This window comes from Podarcis tiliguerta (genome assembly GCF_965153285.1).
Source record: "Podarcis tiliguerta genome assembly, chromosome: 3".
NCBI classification, from domain to species: Eukaryota; Metazoa; Chordata; class Lepidosauria; order Squamata; family Lacertidae; genus Podarcis; species Podarcis tiliguerta.
This window is the reverse complement of record NC_139536.1, coordinates 27112562-27131952: the sequence shown is the minus strand read 5'-3', so window position 1 is coordinate 27131952 and position 19391 is coordinate 27112562. Positions and strand designations below refer to the sequence as shown.

General features: G+C 40.5%; 1 protein-coding gene across 5 annotated transcripts in view; it reads left to right on the top strand.

Annotated features, from left to right (window-relative positions):
- The window catches only part of USH2A (usherin), a 418893-nt gene that overhangs the window by 17368 nt on the left and 382134 nt on the right, over positions 1 to 19391 (top strand). For all 5 annotated transcript variants that reach the window (XM_083433263.1, XM_083433262.1, XM_083433261.1 and 2 more), the window contains exons 4-5: positions 16673 to 16808; positions 18893 to 18956. In XM_083433263.1, coding sequence (XP_083289389.1) covers positions 16673 to 16808; positions 18893 to 18956 — 200 coding nt within the window. The remainder of the gene's footprint in view (positions 1 to 16672; positions 16809 to 18892; positions 18957 to 19391) is intronic.

Sequence of the window (19391 nt, the reverse complement as noted above, 5' to 3'; positions counted from 1 at the left end):
GAAAATGAAAGGGGATTTAAAATGCCAAGATAGAGAAAGAGTTTTAGTGAGGGGAAAGAACTAATATAAAGCTGGAAGAAAGGTAGTAATATTGGTGAAGGATGATACTGAATTTGCAGCAGAAGTTAAAAAACACACATGCACCAGACGCTGAAACACTCCTATAAACATTTTGACGGATTCAACAGAGAGAGTTTCTCTGGATGTTGAGGGCAATACAAAGTAGCTGGGATATTTTGAATGTTGCTATTTAGCCAAAAAAGGAAAGTAAAAGGGGAGGAAAAGTTGAGGACTTTGATCACTGGCGGGATAAAGAGAGGATTTGAAGAGGGAAGGGATTTTTTAGTGAATAGTTGACATATTGAGAGTTTTCTTTTTTAAAAAGCAGTTCAAATTTCCAAAAGCTAGCATGCGATCATAACCCTTCCTACAGTTTCTGAAACAAAATGCCAAGCTCTGTGTGAAAGTGTGATCTGAATATTGTTGTGCGAAATGTATATATCAACCTGAATCTGTGTATGGATATGGTGAACAGGTAGGATCAAGCAATCATATCAGCATTAAATTTGAAATACATGTGCAAGTATGTAATAGACAGCCAAAATGGTCCCAAAGTTATTGATTTTTTATTTTTTTTAAAATCAGAGCTAACTTTGAAAGGGAAAGCTAAAATGCTCTGGGGATTTTTGCTTGCATTCCTGTGATGAATGGGAAATCCACTCCACACAAGTGGAAAATATACAGCCTATGAAATGCATCGAGAAACTGCAATTAAAATTCATCCCAGTTAAGTCAAAAAAAGGAAAAGCCGATATGGGCCTGAGGCAAAAGAAAGAAAGGCAAAGAGATAACTTGCTCTTCTCGACCCTATTCTCTTCCCTTTCCCCCTCACTCTTCTTTACCAATCCTCCTTTATCCTCCCTGGATCCTCTGTTTTATGACAGTTCTGTCACTCTGATCCCCTGATGAGGTTTCTTTTTCTGTCTTCTGTCTCTGCCATTGCTTTGCAGAGGAGTGGGCAAATCCTTAGAGGGAAGGGTTAGGAGACATGTCTCTATTTTCCCCTTTCTCTCCCTACCTTTTTTCCCCAGGTCTTTTTTTTGCCCCTCAGAATAGCTTCAGGACTCAGGTATTCCCAGATAACCTAGTGGCTGTGCCTCGGCCTTACAGATGTCGTTGAAATCTTTGCATGCTAAGGTGATAAAGGAAGATGCAAAAAAGATGAGGTGGATAGTCTGATAAAATGGCTGGGCTCCGTTAGATACTCTGAGGGTGTTTTAAATGGGATGAATGTGGAGCAGCTAGCACTGTTGAAACAGCATTTGTTTCACTACAGAGCATGTGAAAAATGGAAGCTAGCCCCAGCATATCTTTCTTTTGGGTAGTAAAAAGAAGGAAAAGGGATATATTGGTTTAGAGTTGGTAGTGATGGTTAAAGGTAAAGGTACCCCTGACCATTAGGTCCAGTCACAGATGACTCTGGGGTGGCGGCGCTCATCTCACTTTACTAGCCGAGGGAGCCGGCATTTGTCCGCAGACAGCTTCTGGGTCATGACTAAGCCGCTTCTGGAAAACCACAGCAGCACACGGAAATGCTGTTTACCTTCCCACCGGAGCAGTACCTATTTATCTACTTGTATTTGACGTGCTTTTGAACTGCTAGGTGGGCAGGAGCTGGGACCAAATAATGGGAGCTCACTCCGTCGCGGGGATTCAAACTGCCAACCTTCTGATTGGCAAGCCCTAGGCTCTGTGGTGTAGACCACAGCGCCAGCCACGTTAAGAGTCCCTAAATGGGATTTCACATGCAAACAGTTTTCTCTTTCAACATTCTCTTCAATAATTAGACTGAGATGTGAATTGATATCTCTTTACATAATCTGCATTCGTTTGAGTCAAATCATTGGTCTGTTTAGCTGTTTAGTATTGCCACACTGGCTGGCAGTGACTCTCCAGGGTTTCAAGCAGAGAATGTTCGCTGCTCTACATGAAGAGGCCAGGGATTGAATCCAGACCTTTTTACACATGCAAAGCAGATGATGATATGCTTCTTAAATTGTCAGACTTCTCTAATTGTCAAGTAGTTCTTGCTGAAGGAGTTTGTTGGGAGTCACCCCAACAGATGACCCTACTCAAGGGTCACCCCAACAGATGACCCTACTCAAGGGAGAGACAAGGAGTACAGTGCTACTGCTGCTGTAGGCTGTCTCAGCAGCTGTTGATACCATTGACTATGGTATCCTCCTGGAATGTCTCCATAGATTGTGAATTGAAGTCACAGTTTACAGTGCTTACAGTGTTCCATTCCTATCTGCAATACTGCAATATCTGCAAAGAGTAGCATGTCTTCATCTTGGCAGCTTAGCTGTGGGGTGAAGCAAAGCATGGTTCTGTCCCCAGTGCTATTTAACAGCTATATGAAACTATGGAGAACAGTCATCGGGAGGTTTGGGGAACTGTGACACCAGTACAGCACTCAGAACTACTTTTCTGCTTAATTTCCCTAAACCTAACCCTATTCTTGGAGATAGTTTGGGGCCGTAACTGAGAATGCTGCTCTGTCCTTGGTCGCTACTTGCATCACCTCTGACAGCAAGCGGCCATGGAAAAGGGACTCTCATAAAGATTACAGAATACAGACAGGTTCATGTAGGTGGAAGTGGCCCTTTTTGTAAATATCTTGAGCTCTGAAAGGGAAATTGTAGTAATGACTAAAACAGGCTAACTCTTTAGCCTCTGTACTTCTCTATTGGCAACTTCCGTAAACACATTTCTGGTTAGGTGGGCAAAAGATGGTATGAGTGGTAAGACTTGGAGTTGTGTTATGGCAGATTTTGACACTTGGCAGAGCAAAACGAAGTGAGTTGGATCCCAGATAGCACAAGCCCGATTTGTATAACCTATGACCCTCTCCAAAGCCAAATCCCCACTAGAAACTCAACAAATCTTCTTTTGCACCCTACTTTCTGCAGGACTGCAAAAACAGCAAGGTTGTTAAGAACCCAGCAGATTGTAATGCATGACCAGTGAGCCTTCATCTTGGTGGGTAACAAATCGTGCAGTTCCTGGTCTATAGTAAGGCCAAAAAATAAAAAAATAAAAAATCAGGTGAGAGTGTGGCAACTTCAAGTGGCCTTTAGCTGTCAATCATATTTGTATTCCTTCATAACGAGTTGTGATGATTTGTTAACTGAAGGAATTTGCAGAAGGCCGAGCATGACGGCAAGGTCTTATGGCCTCTTTGCCCACTTGATGACTGACCGACCAATTTCCGACGATGCTATGAAGGATCATAAAGTTTAGTTCCATGTGCATTGTGATGATAGTTGCATCTATATTTAAAGCTTTCTGTCACCGAAGCACTCTTGGTGTTGTCAGGCTGTCTGTTGGGCTGGATGAGCTGCAACTTCTTGCAATTGAATGTCAATAAGACCAAAGCAATTTTGGTTGATTCATAGCACCAGCTTAAGCATATTCACTTTCACAGATTACATTTGACAGATAGTTACCTTCAGTTGAACTCTGTGGTTAGAAGCCTTGGTGTACTCTTGACAGAGAGCTTAAGAGTTGATGCCTAATGTTTATTTCATGCCTTATTTTTACCTACCTAATACTGCATGGGAATGCCCACGTTTTAATATATTCAGAAAGGAAGTTATAGTCAGTCCAGCAGTTATCTGTAAGTATGGTGCCATCCCGATCCAATTTCAATATTAAAAATAAGCTTGGTTTTCCAATTAGGCAGTTTAAATTCAAGAAGGTAATCTGACAGCGGGGAAAAAAGGAACCTTCCCACCTCAACACCCAATACAAAGTAATAAAATTGGAACCACAAACACAAAAGTGTATAAAAGGAACAAAAGTTAGGAAAGGTTGTGGGAGAGGTTACTGTTCAGAAATAGAGCACATTCATTCTTTGCAGAAGATCACCATCCAGCCCCAGGGAATTCCTAGGTGAAAATGTAGTCGGAAGCAGGCTGGTTGGGAAGATTCTGGACGTCTGGTCAGAATGCATATTAGGGAGGGGGGAACCACAGAGGAGAGGGTCCCCTGTAACAGATAACAAAGAGACCCCCCTGTAACAGATAACAAAGAGACCAAGTAACAGGAAGCCAATTAAAAATAGTATTAATTTAAACAGATAGAGAAAATACAAGCTGGAGCCACTAAGTCATGACAGACAAACAAGGACCATGGTATAAACTACAATCCAATTCTCAGAACATGTAAACAATCATAGAATTATCCAGACCACACAGGATGAGATCTCTAGGATGGAATCTCATTTCATACTTTTTTTGACACTTAGAGAATATTCATAGATAGCAGCAATTAACCACTTACTGCCTCAATTGATTTAATCTCTATACCGCAAATCATCCAAGGATCATAGGGCGGTTTACTAAGTAAAAACACAAAAATACGTACCATTGTAACAAACAAAAACAATACCCCCTCACACGTAGTCTAGAGGGTCATAGATCGTTTAATTAGCCAAAGGGCTGGGAGAAGAGAGATGTTTTTTGCCTGGTGCTTAAAGATATGTAAGGAAAATGCCAGGTATGCCTCCCCGGGGAGAACTTACCACAAGTGGGAAGCCACTGCAGAAAATGCCCATTCTCATTTTGCTACCTTCTGGATGTCTCTCATAGGAGGTACACAAAGAAGGGCCTCAGATGATTATAGCAGGGTCCAGGTCAGTCCATATATACGTAGAGTGGAGAAGACTATATGTATCAGTTCAGAAAAATAAGAACTATACATCCATAAATGTTAAGAGTAGTTTCGGAGTGACTCCATGTTTAACAATGGGAAAGAGTAACAGAACAGCAGAGCAGTGGATTCAGCTTATCTGAAATGGCAGGGAAACATATTTTTGATCTTGCTCAGATTGGAGGAGAATTTTCAGCTATCTTGACCCACACAATAGGGTGCAGACATGGTCGTCACACAAATGACAGCACCCCGGCCGGCAGCACAACCCCCCTCTCAGTCAGCGCCTGCCCTCTCGCTCAGGCAAGCGGCCCTGCGCACCACCAGTCAAGGTAGAGCTGAAGACTTCCTCCACCAAGCCCAGCCTTCTGCTCTGTTGCCAAGATGTGCAGAGAACACACACATGCCTCCTAGAAGAGATGTTAGTAGGTTTACACTGAGTAAAACTTAGTTCAATACCACCTATAGTAATTTTATTGATTCCATATTTAGTTCCTTTGTGGATGCATAAAGATCAGGGTTTACAGAAGACAGTTTTTCAGCTGGAACCGCACCATAGTTGGCAGCATCATCAGGAAGTTTTGCTACCCAGCTTAGATGTTACCATTGGTCTGTCAGACATTATGCAGATAAATTATCTGAGCTGGCTTGTCCTCCAGGACGTCATCCTTTGATTTCTGCTGTGTTAACATGGCATTTGCATTTTTTTTTGGTCTTCTCAAGAACGAGGCCCCAGACAAATTCCTCGTGACATATGCAGAGAAGCCCTTTCATGTTAAAGTGACGTGTTTCTTGTTCTCATGTGTTTGCTATATAAATTCATTATCTCTTGCCAATCTTTAGATCTGCCAAGAACCCTCTGTGTTCTCTCAATTTTCATTCCGAATCAAATATTAAAATGCAAACAGCAAATGATTAAAAATATTCTCTCCACCCCACCCTCACGGTGTGCCTCACAAGAGGATAATGATATACAGTAGATTGCACAAATACTGTACAAAGCTTAATACAGACGGGTGTGCCACACAGACTATAAGAGGCCAGGCATGGTACCAGGGTAGAAGAAGAAGAAGAAGAAGAGTTTGGATTTGATATCCCGCCTTTCACTCCCTTTAAGGAGTCTCAAAGCGGCTAACATTCTCCTTTCCCTTCCTCCCCCACAACGAACACTCTGTGAGGTGAGTGGGGCTGCGAGACTTCACAGAAGTGTGACTGGCCCAAGGTCACCCAGCAGCTGCATGTGGAGGAGCGGAGACGCGAACCCGGCTCCCCAGATTACGTGACTACCGCTCTTAACCACTACACCATACTGGGTAGAAGCTGCCATTCTAGCAATCACTGCCATGGCGTTCAAAGGCAACACCAAATTGGCAGGTAGAGGGAATGCAGTAGGAGCAAGATGTGTGTATCAGACTCATTTGACTTCTAAATGGCTTGTCAGGCACTAGATTAATGAACTCTAATCTTTACCTCCTCCCACATTTTAAAAGCTTTTTTTTTAAAAAAAATGGCATAGGGAGAGAGTTGCTGAAACTAGAAATATGGGAAATGCTGAGCATGCCTATATTAAATCTGGGGTGGGGAACCTGTAGCCCTCCTGTTGTTGTTGGACTCCATCTCCCATCTCCCCCAGCCAGCATTGGGGTGGCACAAGTCCCACATATCTATGCTAAGTCTAGTGTGGTGTAGTAGTTAGAGTGTTGAACTAGGACCTGGGAGACCAGAGTTCGTAATCCCCACTCAGCCATGAAGCTCACCAACTGCAGGATCAGCCGTATAATCAACTCCTTTCATGCATTGCGCTTCAGTCATTCGCCCTTATCCAGTCCATCATGGAGCCCAGTTTGTTTATATTGACCAATTTGTTTTTTAAAACCTCTAACAGCCAGTATTAAAAGGCATTAAACAGCTATTCTAGATAAAGACCAGGAAGAACTCCACTTTAATAAATTGCATTATAGTAGAAAGCAGAATAAAGAATCCTCTTCAAAAGCAAGCAAGAAAGTATACGGTAGATTCCCCTCTATAAGCGCTCACATGAGTCCTGTTATGAAATAACAACAACAAAACGTGCTGCTACTCTCACCAGCAGAAAACCATTACTATTTATGATACTGGAATGAGAGATTACGAGAACAGCAAACTCATTTTTACCTGTGACCAGTGCCTTATTAACCCCTACACAGTCCACTGACCCATAACCATTGAGTTCCTATCGTTCCATATAATTAACCATTTAATGCACTTCTAAAGCAAGATGTCCAGGAAGCACAGATCGTAGGGTAGCGTATGCACCACACTTTGACCCCTTTCCTTTTGGTAAGCCTCCTGTTCTCAAGGTAGCTAATATGCCCCTCACTTTGCTTTCTCCATGACTTTATTCTTGATTCAGCAGCTTTCACAGCCATATACATCACACACATTTAAAAAATAACTAATGTGTATTTGGGTTGCAGTTGTACAATAGTTAGAAGAAATTATTCATGCATAAGTCCCTTGGGCATCAGATAGAACTATTCCTGCGTAACTGATGGCAGGGTTGCACCCATAGTATTTCCCCTTAAATATCTCTAGAAGAGAGGCTATCCATTGTTTTTAGATTAAAGATGGGGTCCATCATTCATAGAACAGAAGCTGCCAAAGTTACTTGTGCCATGGTTATTTTGGATAGGGGCATAACTGGAGAGGAACATGCAGTGACCAGTAAAATTCTACCACCATGATTTTGTTTTCAAGTTAGAGTGATGGTGGAAGTCCAACTGATTGCTATATTTGTGGAGAGTTTCTGGCAGCATATTGGGTGGTATCTTGTGGACAGGTACAGAAAGACAGATAAACTTATCCCACCTTCTCTTCCTTCACTACAAATGGCTTGGTCCTCATTTCTAAAATCTCCCACCTTGTGCTCCACCACAACTGCAGTGGTCACCCTCTTGATGGTGCCTTCCAGACATCAAAGAACAACATATTGGGAAAGGAATATGCTGGCCCAGTTATAGAACTCCTGATCTCTTGATAGATGTACAAAGTCTTGACTTGTATGCTTTCTGAAATGATTTAGGTCCTACTTCCGGGTTTCCCATAACCATTTGGTTGACCACTGTGTGATCAGGATTCTAGATTAGATAGGCCTTTGGCCCAATCTAGCAGTGCTCTTCTTATGTTTTTAAATTAGCTTTGATTTTCATGTGTAACCTAGTAGCTTGGCATCAACAGGATAACATATATTTTTATATGAACTGAGTTTTTTAAAGTGCTGACTCTAAAGCACAGAATTGGTTTTAACTAATAAATGTGCAGTCAAAACAAGAATATTTAGAGAACCCGAAGGGATAATTCATTTTATCCTTGAGTTTCTTGATTTCTTAATAGAAAGGTTTCACTAATTTCTTCTTTTATCACCTCTACTATCTGTTGTATTTTCTTGTATCTGTTGTCATCGGTAACTACTGTTGATTTGTTGTCTCTATTAAGCCATTCAAGGAAGCTATAGACCTGTCATTTTGGTCATAACCTTAATCTGTTTTCTCACCTTGGAATTAATGTAGTGTCTATTCCTGTAGAGTGAGTTTATTCAGAAGGAACTTGATATGCACCAGTATTGGGATTGAGGAAATGTGGGGTAGTGAAGAGGATGGAAGAAGATATATGCATATATTTACCTAATAACAGTCTAAGTTAAGTTGCATAACAGCTCATATGTAGAGAGTACCTGTTATGATAACTCAATGAATGGAGTTGATAGAACTTCAGTTTACTTGATTGTAAGAAAAAAATAGCCCAGTGCTCCACAATCTAAGGTTGGTGAATTGAAGGTCAGCCTCCATGTCTGCGCTGCCACTGCTATATAACTAACCAATTTAAACTGGATATTATGTAAGAGTCCAGCTTTAATTTGGTCCCCTAACAAGTACAATAATTGCAGCAAAAAAAAATTCAGCCTTTCTGTCTATTAACTTGCTGGGGACACAAAGTGAAGCTGGATTGTTTCAAGATACCACAAAAGAACAATCTAAATGGCCAACTCCTTTGTGTAGAGTTGCTCATTGTGTAGATGGAGACATATCTACACACCCACACAAATCTTTCCCTTGTGCGTGTTTGTGCAAGTATGAAGAAAATTCTTCCATATTCTGTGAGATATGCACACATACATCACATGATATCATCTACCACGTAGAATGACTTGAAGGGGCCTCTTTGTGGAAGCTGTACTATGGTAAGTATCCCTTAGTGGATATTAGAACAAGGAGGTATTAATCTTGGTTTCAGGAAATGTTCTATTTCAGCTGGGTCAAAAGTAGTGCTTTCAGATGGGAGGGGGGAGAAATAATTCTCAACACACTTGAATTGTGAAAATATCCAACTATTCAATATCCTGTTTGCTGCCATTGTTTGGAGTATCTGCTGCTGCTGTTTTGGGGGCATCCCCCCCCTCCTGTTATTGCATCTTCTTCTTCTATGATTAGTTACATGGGCAATGCCAGCCAATTAATGCCTACATGTAGTGAAGCAGGATTATGCTAAGCGTTTTGCTAATCAGTGTTGGCTATGTAATGTCAGTGCTAGAAAAGGAAGCCAAAGGAGAGGAAAGGCAATGATTTCTGAATCAATTGTACCTATATTTGCACTGGAATCTCAAAAGGGTGCATTCAGACATGGGAATTATGGCATTCATTTTCCTGGTTATAAGGCTAGTGCTTCTGTTCCAGTTTCTAACATTCATTTCAAACCGCATAAATGTTGTGTCGTGGAACTTTGGCTTGTTGATCAATATACCACCACATCTTACTAAATGTCATTCATACCAGTGGCTGTGTTGTGACTCTACAGGAGATATATTTGGGGATGTCGCCTCCATTTATGCACATGCAAGATTCCCCCCCCCCCTGATTTACCCATGGAAATAGGAGGAAAGAACTGTATGCTGGAACTATCCCCAAAATTGTCATGTTGTGTAACCCACAGAAATGGCAGGAAAATCACAGTGCAAAACTCCCATGATTATTTTTTTTTTGGGGGGGGGGGTTAATGGGGCTGCAAACAGATATTTATCTGGAAGTGATTGACACAGGAATTAGTGCTAAACTTCCGCAAGATTTCCAAAAGTGGCTTTCACGTGGCATCAAAGGTAACAAAGGTAACATAAATTATGAAAACTATCAGGTAAGGAAATGCCAGGAAAACAGAATGAAATGCTGTCTGAATGCAACCATAGTGAGTGCAATAAATTCACAATGTTACATAGCCAATAAGAATTAGTTATGTTCTGGTGTCATTGAGGACAGACAAAGCCAATTTGGAATGAAATGAAAGCTTCCTGAATGTGTATACTTTCAAATACCATTATAAAATTGCTGAAGGAGTCTAGATCCTTCAGGGATAATGTTCACAAAAGGCATTCCCCTTGGTTCTCCTATAATATTAGCTGATCACTTCTATCCTCTTAGATCAGGGAAGGAAATCGGTGGAACTCCAGCTGTTGCTGAACTCTCATCAGCCATAGTTAGCTCCTCCATGTCAATGATTCTGGGAAGGAAGACTTGAGAATGGTTCCCCAGTATTACTGGTGGAGAGATGTATTTGTATGTAATGTGGCATGGCTTAATTTCTAAATTGTTAGTTACTTTGACATAGAAAGGGTAAATTGACTGATCTAACAGCAAAATGTGAGGAAAGAAAATCCGCTATTAATAATCACAAATTTTGAAATACACAATTGTCTGATGTTTTGGGCCAATTCTGATGCTTCTCCTTCTCCTTTAACCCCATAAATATTTTCATATGTTTAACTTAGACCACGTTGGAGAGAAGGGTGCCTCCCGGTCATGTACTAAGAACCAAATGATAAATAAAGGAGCTATAGCAGAATATTATCCTGAATTATTGTAATAAGCACATTTTTAATAGAGCCAAGCAAGCTAATCCTCAGCCAGAAGAACAAATGTTCCTACCACGAAAAGAAGGTATAAGATGCATTTCATTTCTGACTTAAAAATAAAGGTGCACTTAAACTTGTAAAAGACAACATTTTTATTTGAATGATATGACAGAACTGTCACCGGACTGTTACCTGCTATAAAGCAAGCAGAAGAATTATTACCTTTATTAGGCCAGTGACACTGAGCTTTAGCCATACATTTCTAACTTCTGTCCCTCTACAGAGACAATTTTCTTTTCTTAAATAAACTGTCATGCTAGTGTTAATATATTGTTGGCTCTCTCATACTCTGAGAATACTGCTGATATAAAACATGTATATGTTAGATTGGTAATAGTATCTTTAGTGTAGCTGACTAGAACAAATGCGTTTCCCTCATGGCTGTGCTAATGTGATAAAGGAAAATTGGCTGTTCATCAGCTTTTGGCTGGGTAAAGACAGTAGAGATGGAACCACATTCTTTTTTATGCATTAATACCGCTAAGAACTTTTCACTAGTTATATTTCATGTTGCCTGTGTGTGCAAAGATGTTGTAAAACATGAGATAATGCTACAAATAACAAAGCAGAAAAGGCTGTATCTTTTATAATGATAACAGTCAAACACCAAAAGGACAGTAACAGGCTGTAAAAAAAATGTGTGATGGAAAAAAGAAAATCATTGCAAGCCACACACTCTCATATCCCCCCCCCATATAGACTTTGTATTAAAATAAAATAAAAAACATTCACATGTTCATTGTGCATTGTTGTGTCAATAGATAAAAGCTAACACCAAATGAGAGTGATGTTCTGTGAGTAGGAAAATTCCCATATGCGAGAACTTTCTTGAACCAAATCGCACTGCCTAGCCATTATGATAATACCCTTCAGATTTTTCTTCAGCGGAAGGGCAATGATTCCATATATCTCAAATTTGGACAATATTGACTGCTTCTGGAAATAAAAATAATAAACCCCAGCATCTGTTTTTATTTATTTTTATTTAAGGAAGGAGAATTTGTCTCCATAAAAATCAATTTTCTATTCATTTCACATTTTCTTAGTTAAAATAGTAATGCAGCCAAGGGTGCCTGAAGCACTAATGATAACCATTCAGGCTTAGATTTCTAGATAACTGTGGCTGTTTATATTGGTCAGAAATGTATGTAGCTTTATTGACAGTGGAATGGGATTTTGAATGCTCATGTTCTGATTTTCCAAATGAATTTTTCAGGGCCTAGCTTCTGCACCAAATTATTCTGGCTTTTCATAAGCCTTTTGTTTGTCCTTATACACTCATTGTTTCTAGGATGCAATTATTCCAGTCCCATTTGATTTGATTAGAGTGGATATCAAGGCAGACTAAAGCACTCTAGCTTCTCTCAGCATCTATTTGGAGAGACGATTCAGCAGTCATCCCTTTAAACTCATGAGTACCTGTTTATGCAAAATGGAAATAGGTTTTCACAAACTGGCAGCAAGAACAGTAGCAGCAGCAAGAACAACAACAACAACAAAAGCTTTAAAACCCCAGGCTCTCCAACCTCTTCTTTGAAACAAGCTGTTCGCTGGTAAAAGCTAACAACTTTCATACAGAAATATTTTTCAAGGTTTATTAAAACACGAACAAGTAATTCATCAAAGTTGAAGTTATGCTTGGCAGTTGTTGGCACCTGGATGGGGAAGGGGTTCTTCATGCACATGAAAAGATACGTCCAGTTTGTAGTTCAGAGGGATCTGGGTGAGCTTCATAACGTTTATGGGCATGTATGTTCAGATGTGCATCTGCATTGGCTATGAGTGCAGCAAGGTGCTCTGCATATGAATGACCCTTGTGATGTGTGAGAGTGTGTATCGCCACCAGTGTGCATGGGGCTTTCCATAGTACAAGAGGGTCAGTAAACAGAGAAGCAATAGGCAGTTGTTTGAGTCGCATGTCTGTTGATTTTGAAGAGTGGTGACGTCCCTTGAATCATCTACACTTTCCAACAGCAATTATTATATTGTTTAGCTCTGGACTAAACATAGTAGTAGAGCCTAGGACTTACTGGTCAGAAGGTTGGTGGTCCGAATCCCCATGACGGGGTGAGCTCCCAGTGCTCAGTCCCTGCTCCTGCCAACCTAGCACTTTGAAAGCACTTCAAAGTACAAGTAGATAAGTAGGTACCACTCCAGTGGGAAGGTAAATGGCGTTTCCGTGTGCTGCTCTGCTGCACCAGAAGCGGTTTAGTCATGCTGGCCACATGACCCGGAAGCTGTACGCCGGCTCCCTCGGCCAATAAAGCGAGATGAGCGCTGCAACCCCCGAGTCGGTCACGACTGGACCTAATGGTCAGGGGTCCCTTTACCTTTAAACATAGTAGTAACTGTTTTTTTCTATCTTAAAAAAGAGGCCCTCTCTTCATTGGGATACATTTGTTCATAGTTCATGAGTGAGTCATTGAATTGCCAGAATGATTTTTGAGAGTACCTGATGTACTTAATAAAAATGGAAAGATCTGGCCACAAGGTAATAAATATTGCTGCAGTTTCTTTCCCCCATCTTCTGCTGCTTTTAAAGAAATCTTAAATTCCAACATCAGACCAAAAATTAGGTTATAAAATTTCACCCTGTTTCAAAACTCATAACTACCTTTAGAGGAGATTGACACGCTATGCTGGATTAAGCAGCTATTCAGGGCTAATACAGTGGTGCCTCACAAGACGAAATTAATTCGTTCTGCGAGTTTTTTCGTTCTACGAGTTTTTTCGTCTTGCGAAGCACCAATGTGTATTGACGGTTTCCCATAGGAATGCATTGGCGGTTTAAAAAAAAAAGGTGCAAGCCGTTTCGTCTTGCGAAGCAAGCCCATAGGGAAATCCGTCTTGCGAAGCAACTCAGAAAATGAAAAACTCTTTCGTCTTGCGAGTTTTTCGTCTTCCGAGGCATTCGTCTTGCGAGGTACCACTGTACGGCTTTTACCCCATTTCAACTCATTTCAATTCACCATGCCCAGTTATAGATTGGCAGACCTTTCAGATTCTTGACTAAGAACTGGACATGTTAATTGCAATGCTCTTAGTGTGATGCAGAGAGAACTGTGAGCTATAATTGCAATCCATGCCAATATCTACTCATAAAAGCAGAAAGTATTTTAATCAGAAAATACAGAATGGGTAGGAAATAATAATAATAAAATAATAATAATAATGATGATGTTATTTATACCCCACCCATTTGGCTGGGTTTCACATTACATGCATCATCATGACTGGTGTGAGGGAACAATATGCATCCCAGAACTTCCAGACAGGCGCAACCAATATTCTGAAGCAGCTCACAAACACCATATTTTCATGACTGTGTGTATGTACAAAGAAACCTGATAAAACAGTGGTTATTGGCATGGTGCTGCTGATCTTATCAATCCTATTCCACTCAGAAAGCTAGTACAGCAAAGTATTTAAGGAAGTGAACTATGAATCAGGACTGTGTCACTGGTTCAAATTTGACCAAAGCCATTAAATTACTAGGTACCCTTTGCCAAGGGACGTGGGTGGCGCTGTGGGTTAAACCACAGAGCCTAGGACTTGCCGATCAGAAGGTCGGCTGTTTGAATCCCCGCGACAGGGTGAGGTCCCGTTGCACGGTCCCAGCTCCTGCCTACCTAGCAGCTCAAAAGCACGTCAAAGTGCAAGTAGATAAATAGGTACCGCTCCGGTAGGAAGGTAAACGGCATTTCCATGCGCTGCTCTGGTTCTCCAGAAGTGGTTTAATCATGCTGGCCACATGAAGCTGTACGCCGGCTCCCTCGGTCTATAGAGCGAGATGAGCGCCGCAACCCCAGAGTCAGTCACTACTGGACCTAATGGTCAGGGGTCCCTTTACCTTTACTTTACCCTTTGCCAAGCCACTCTTGCCAAGCCTCGGTCCCCCTATGAAGAATTAAGTGCAAATGAGGGTGTAATAGGCGGTAAGCTTTTGCTACAATATCTCTTGATCTTTAATAATATATTATGCCGAATAATAAGTGTTTTCTTTTTGTTCTTGTTTATGTTCTGTGTCTGAGTTGCAGGTCAACTTCATGCCTACACCACTTGCTTGTCTGCAGGTCTGATCTGCCCACCTCAAGCAATTTTCTATGACTCCCCCAAACCCCACCAATTTCTATGGTGGCAATAAAGGAGATAAAAGAAAATAGACAAACCACATGCTATTACTGCTGCTGCTGCTTCCTGCAGCATGGTAGGATTGAAAATCACCCTCTCCTTGCTCATTAAACGATCAGTCTGATGGGTGAGGAGGAAACAATAAATACTCCCCTCAGCTGATCTGCACGGATCAGCTGACAAGGGTTGTGTGTATGCCTCTATGCATCCTGTGCATGTGTCTGTGTGGGATGGCCACACTTAATTTTCGCCCTACCCATCATTGGTATGTTGCCTTAGGTTAAGGGAGGGAGGCAGAGAACTTACACACACACCCTCTTGATTGTTAAGACCAGCAGAGTGGGTCCTTTTGATAGTTCCACTGCCCACAGAAACTCAGGGTGGCAGCAGCCCAGAATACAGCATTCTCTATGGCAGGCCCTAAGTTATGAAATTCCCTTCCCCCAGAAGTGTGTCTGACAACTTAATTATATAGCTTTTGGTGAATGCTGAAGATGTACCCCCCTACCCTGTCCTTTGACACCTGAGATGAATATTTTCAGCCCTCACCTCATGTTCTGGAATTGCTTTTTTTTTTTTTTGGGTAACTAACTTTTTAAACCTGTTTGTAACGTCTTATGATTGCATTTTTTTTTTTTTGTAACTAAGTTTTTAAACCTGTTTCTAATGTTGTAACCCACCCTGGGACCTTTGGCAATAAATTTAAATTGTCACAATCTGCTAAAAAAAGAAGTGAAATTAAAGGTGTGTGGGTTTTTTTCTAAGGTATATGATGCAACAAATGTAGGGAATGATTATATTCATTTACTCTTGTCGGACCCCGGTAAGCATTGCAGCAATATATATGCTTGAGAAGCATTTTAAACATTTGATAATGTTACGAAATGTTTGTGAAATACTTTGATTATCATCACTACATTGCGTGCACAGTCTTGACACATGGTGGAAAAGAAGAACAGCTGCAGATGGAGGTTGTGGCCTGTGCTTCCTTGGAGGTTTTTAAGCAGAGGCTGGGTGGCCATCTGTCATGGATGCTTTAGCTGAGATTCCTACATTGCAGGGGGTTGGACTAGATGACCCTCGGGGTCCCTTCCAACTCTATCATTCTATGAGTAAATACCTCCATGTGTTTTTCTCCTGGTCTTAGGAAGGGCTTTTGGTGGTGAGCAGTCCTTTGACACCATTCAGTGTCTTTTACTGTCTTCCGTGATGGTAGACCTTTAAGAAAATCCAAAGAGTACATCCATGAACACCCTTCCTTCTTAAAGCAAGAAGACTGAATAGATATGGACTCTTAAGAGCAATGACTTTCAATCTACTCAAATACCTCCTGACAAAAAAAATGGAAGAAGAATTATCCTGCATTACTTATTGCCATCTTGGAATCTAGGAAGCAGGGAGTTTCCATCTCTGCATCTGGTTAGCACGCAGATGCATGATGAAAGAGAAGTTATCAATCAATGACATACCAGTATAATTAACTATGCTTGCCTACAATTTATTTGTTATCATCAGAATACTGACAGTAATAATTCAGATTAGTATCTACACATGGCTATATAACGTTGGTGTTCAATTATATCAGTGTTATTTGGTGATGCACATGGGACAAAGAAGATACTAAATGTTATCTTGTTATAGGATAAATGTTACCCTGGTTCATGCTTAATTTACCCATTGAAGGACTTTTCCTTTTCAGTAGTTGTATCTTCTCTAACAGGGATTGGTTAGAAAGAGTATAAGGTGGCTTTCTGGTGATTTAACTGAAACAATGGCACACTGTATTCCACACAAGGTGGTAAATAACAGATGAGATTAGACTGAGTATTTTGTTTCATTTTTTAAAAATAATAAAAAGGGCTTTTCCTTCCAAATGTAATTTTATAGGTGCACCACAGAAGAATCAATTTCTTTATAAATGGTTTGGAAGATGACAACACAGCTTTTGACTCCAGAATTCTTGCTGGGTTAATTGCAGATCCCTCTGCTGATGGTGAATGGCGAATTGGGCAAAATTTAAATGGTAAGTCTGAGTATTAAGGGAAGATCATATTCTGTGGTATGGAATTCCTGTATTGGCTCGAGGTTGGACTTGATGACCCCTTCTGTTATTCTACTATCTTTCACAAAAGATATTTAATTGGACAGCAAAATGCTACTCCACCTGCTTCAATATCCACTTTTATCATATATTTTCATTTTGAAATGTCACACCATTGTCAGGTTTGGAGATAGGGAGGCACTAGTGCCTTGCATTCCTCTTCCATCCCAGTTTCAGCAAGCATAGACTTGTCCTCTATTCTTCTCCTAACTGCACAGAATTGCTACTTATGGCCAACCATAAGATAGTGTGGGGGAAGAAGGGGAAGCTGAGGCATTTTTATCTTCTCTGAAGCTCGTTGGAAGAGGAAAATGTCAGGATTCTTCAGTGCTAATGTCACTAAGTTTATTATTCATTTATCTATATTTGTATACCACTTTCCTGTAAATAAAACCTCTAAGCAGTTTACTAAAAATCACATTAAAGTTATCAATAACCATCAAAGGTGTGTTTTTAAAAAATCAAAATATAATTAAAGTCATCAGTGAAACCAGAATTACATATTCAAATACATGTCAGTTTTTACATGTCTGGGTAGGCTTGCCTAAAGAAACCTTGTTTTATCAGGCAGTGAAAAGAGTACAATGAAGGCCCTGCCTGGTGTCAGTAGGCAAAGGAGTACCATTGTGTTGCCATGCTAAAAGATCTGTTCCTCACAAATGTGGAACAATTATTTTATGGCAGTTCCTCAGATTGGGCATAGGTGATCCTTTAAATAAACTGGTCGAAAACTGTTCAGGGTGTGTGTTCCAAAACTGGCTGAGCTCCAGTTTTGCAAAGGACTAATAGAATCCTGTCAGAAGTGTGGTGGTACCTGTAGGTCAGGGGTAGGCAACCTAAGGCTTGGGGGCCTTCTCAATCCAGCCCGCAGATGGTCTGGGAATCAGTGTGCTTTTACATGAGTAGAATGTGTGCTTTTATTTAAAATACATCTCCAGGTTATTTGTGGGGCCTGCCTGGTGTTTTTACATGAGTAGAATGTGTGCTTTTATTTAAAATGCATCTCTGGGTTATTTGTGGGGCATAGGAATTGATCCCCCCCCCCAAAAAAAAAATATAGTCCGGCCTACCACATGGTCTGACCCCTGCTATAGGTTGTTGAACTCAGCATTCATTCCCCCACAAGGTGACTTAGAAATGTAAATGTTTTGAGTTCCTTGCAATGTGATCTACAAGTTCCTTTGACAACTGAAAACAATTAATACAAAAGCAACTTTGGAAAAGAAATGGAAATGAAGACTGAGTTATTATCACAGAAATACCAAATGTTTTGTAATTGTCCTGGCTGAATATTTGGTGAAGCGGAGATAAAATAATTTTTCACCATGTTCTGAACATTGCCATCAATATAAGGTGCCAGTGGTTTTGCAGCTCCCTTAAATTTAGTTTGGTGATGAATTGGTCCTGCAGATTTATTAAGGCTGAGTTTCACTGATCCAGAACATACTGCAATTTGGAGCTAAGTCCTAAATATATCTGCATCTGGCTTGGAGAAATGTTTGATTCATTCCAATAGAACCATCCAGCTCCTATATATCAAGAGTTGAAAATTCTCATTTCGAAGTGCTTCTTGTTGACACTGTCACTTTTGAATACCAGACACACAATAATTGTGTGGAAGAAAAAGAAATCTTTAAAAACATACCTTTCACCTTTATTGCATAAAGTGACAGCTACAGTTGTCCCTACTGTATCTCTTCTCTAATTAGAGGTGGCACATGGGCTGCCTCATTACTTCTGTCTAATGAGCCAGCCTGTGTGCCACCTCTGTAATCAGATAAGAGATAGGTACAAAATGTTCCTATAAAGTTATTATAAATCATTTTAATCAAAAAAATTAAGTCACTGCCCTCCATAGTTTTGTCCGGAACCAAGATGGTTTCATTCAGAAGAGGTAATTGTGCAAGAGAGATCTCTGTGTGCTGAATTTAAGATCCCCTCATGCAGCACAGAGCTGTTTTCTGGTTGATGGGACTGGATTATTTATTTATAATGTATTTTCGCAGGTTCAGAGCAATTTGTTGGGAGGATGCAAGATTTTAGATTGTACCAAGTGGCGCTTACAAACAGGTGGGGAAATTTTCATTTTTACAAAACCCAAATGTGACATGATCAAAGGAGAGAAAGGCTTATAGCTACGATAAATTTGCTTCGAAGTTTAACCAGTGTTTTTGGATATTTCTTTATATAATGGCTAGATTAGATTTGGAACTATAACTGCATGTACATGGATTCCAACAGGGTTTTTAATTAACTGCATGGGTGCAGGCTGATAAAATTGTAGGAATTTATGCTGAAAGATCAAAGGTTTGATCCAGCTCACTTTTGGCACAACATCCACTCACAGAGAGATCTCCCTAGGCTCTAAGGCATATCAGAACCATGATTCCCTTTGGCAGTAACACACACAGACACCACACCAGGCTGCTACCAGGAATGTGGAACCTGTCCTTGCCTCCCATAACCATAATTAGTATCTCCTTTCTACTTGGGCAAGAAAAACTC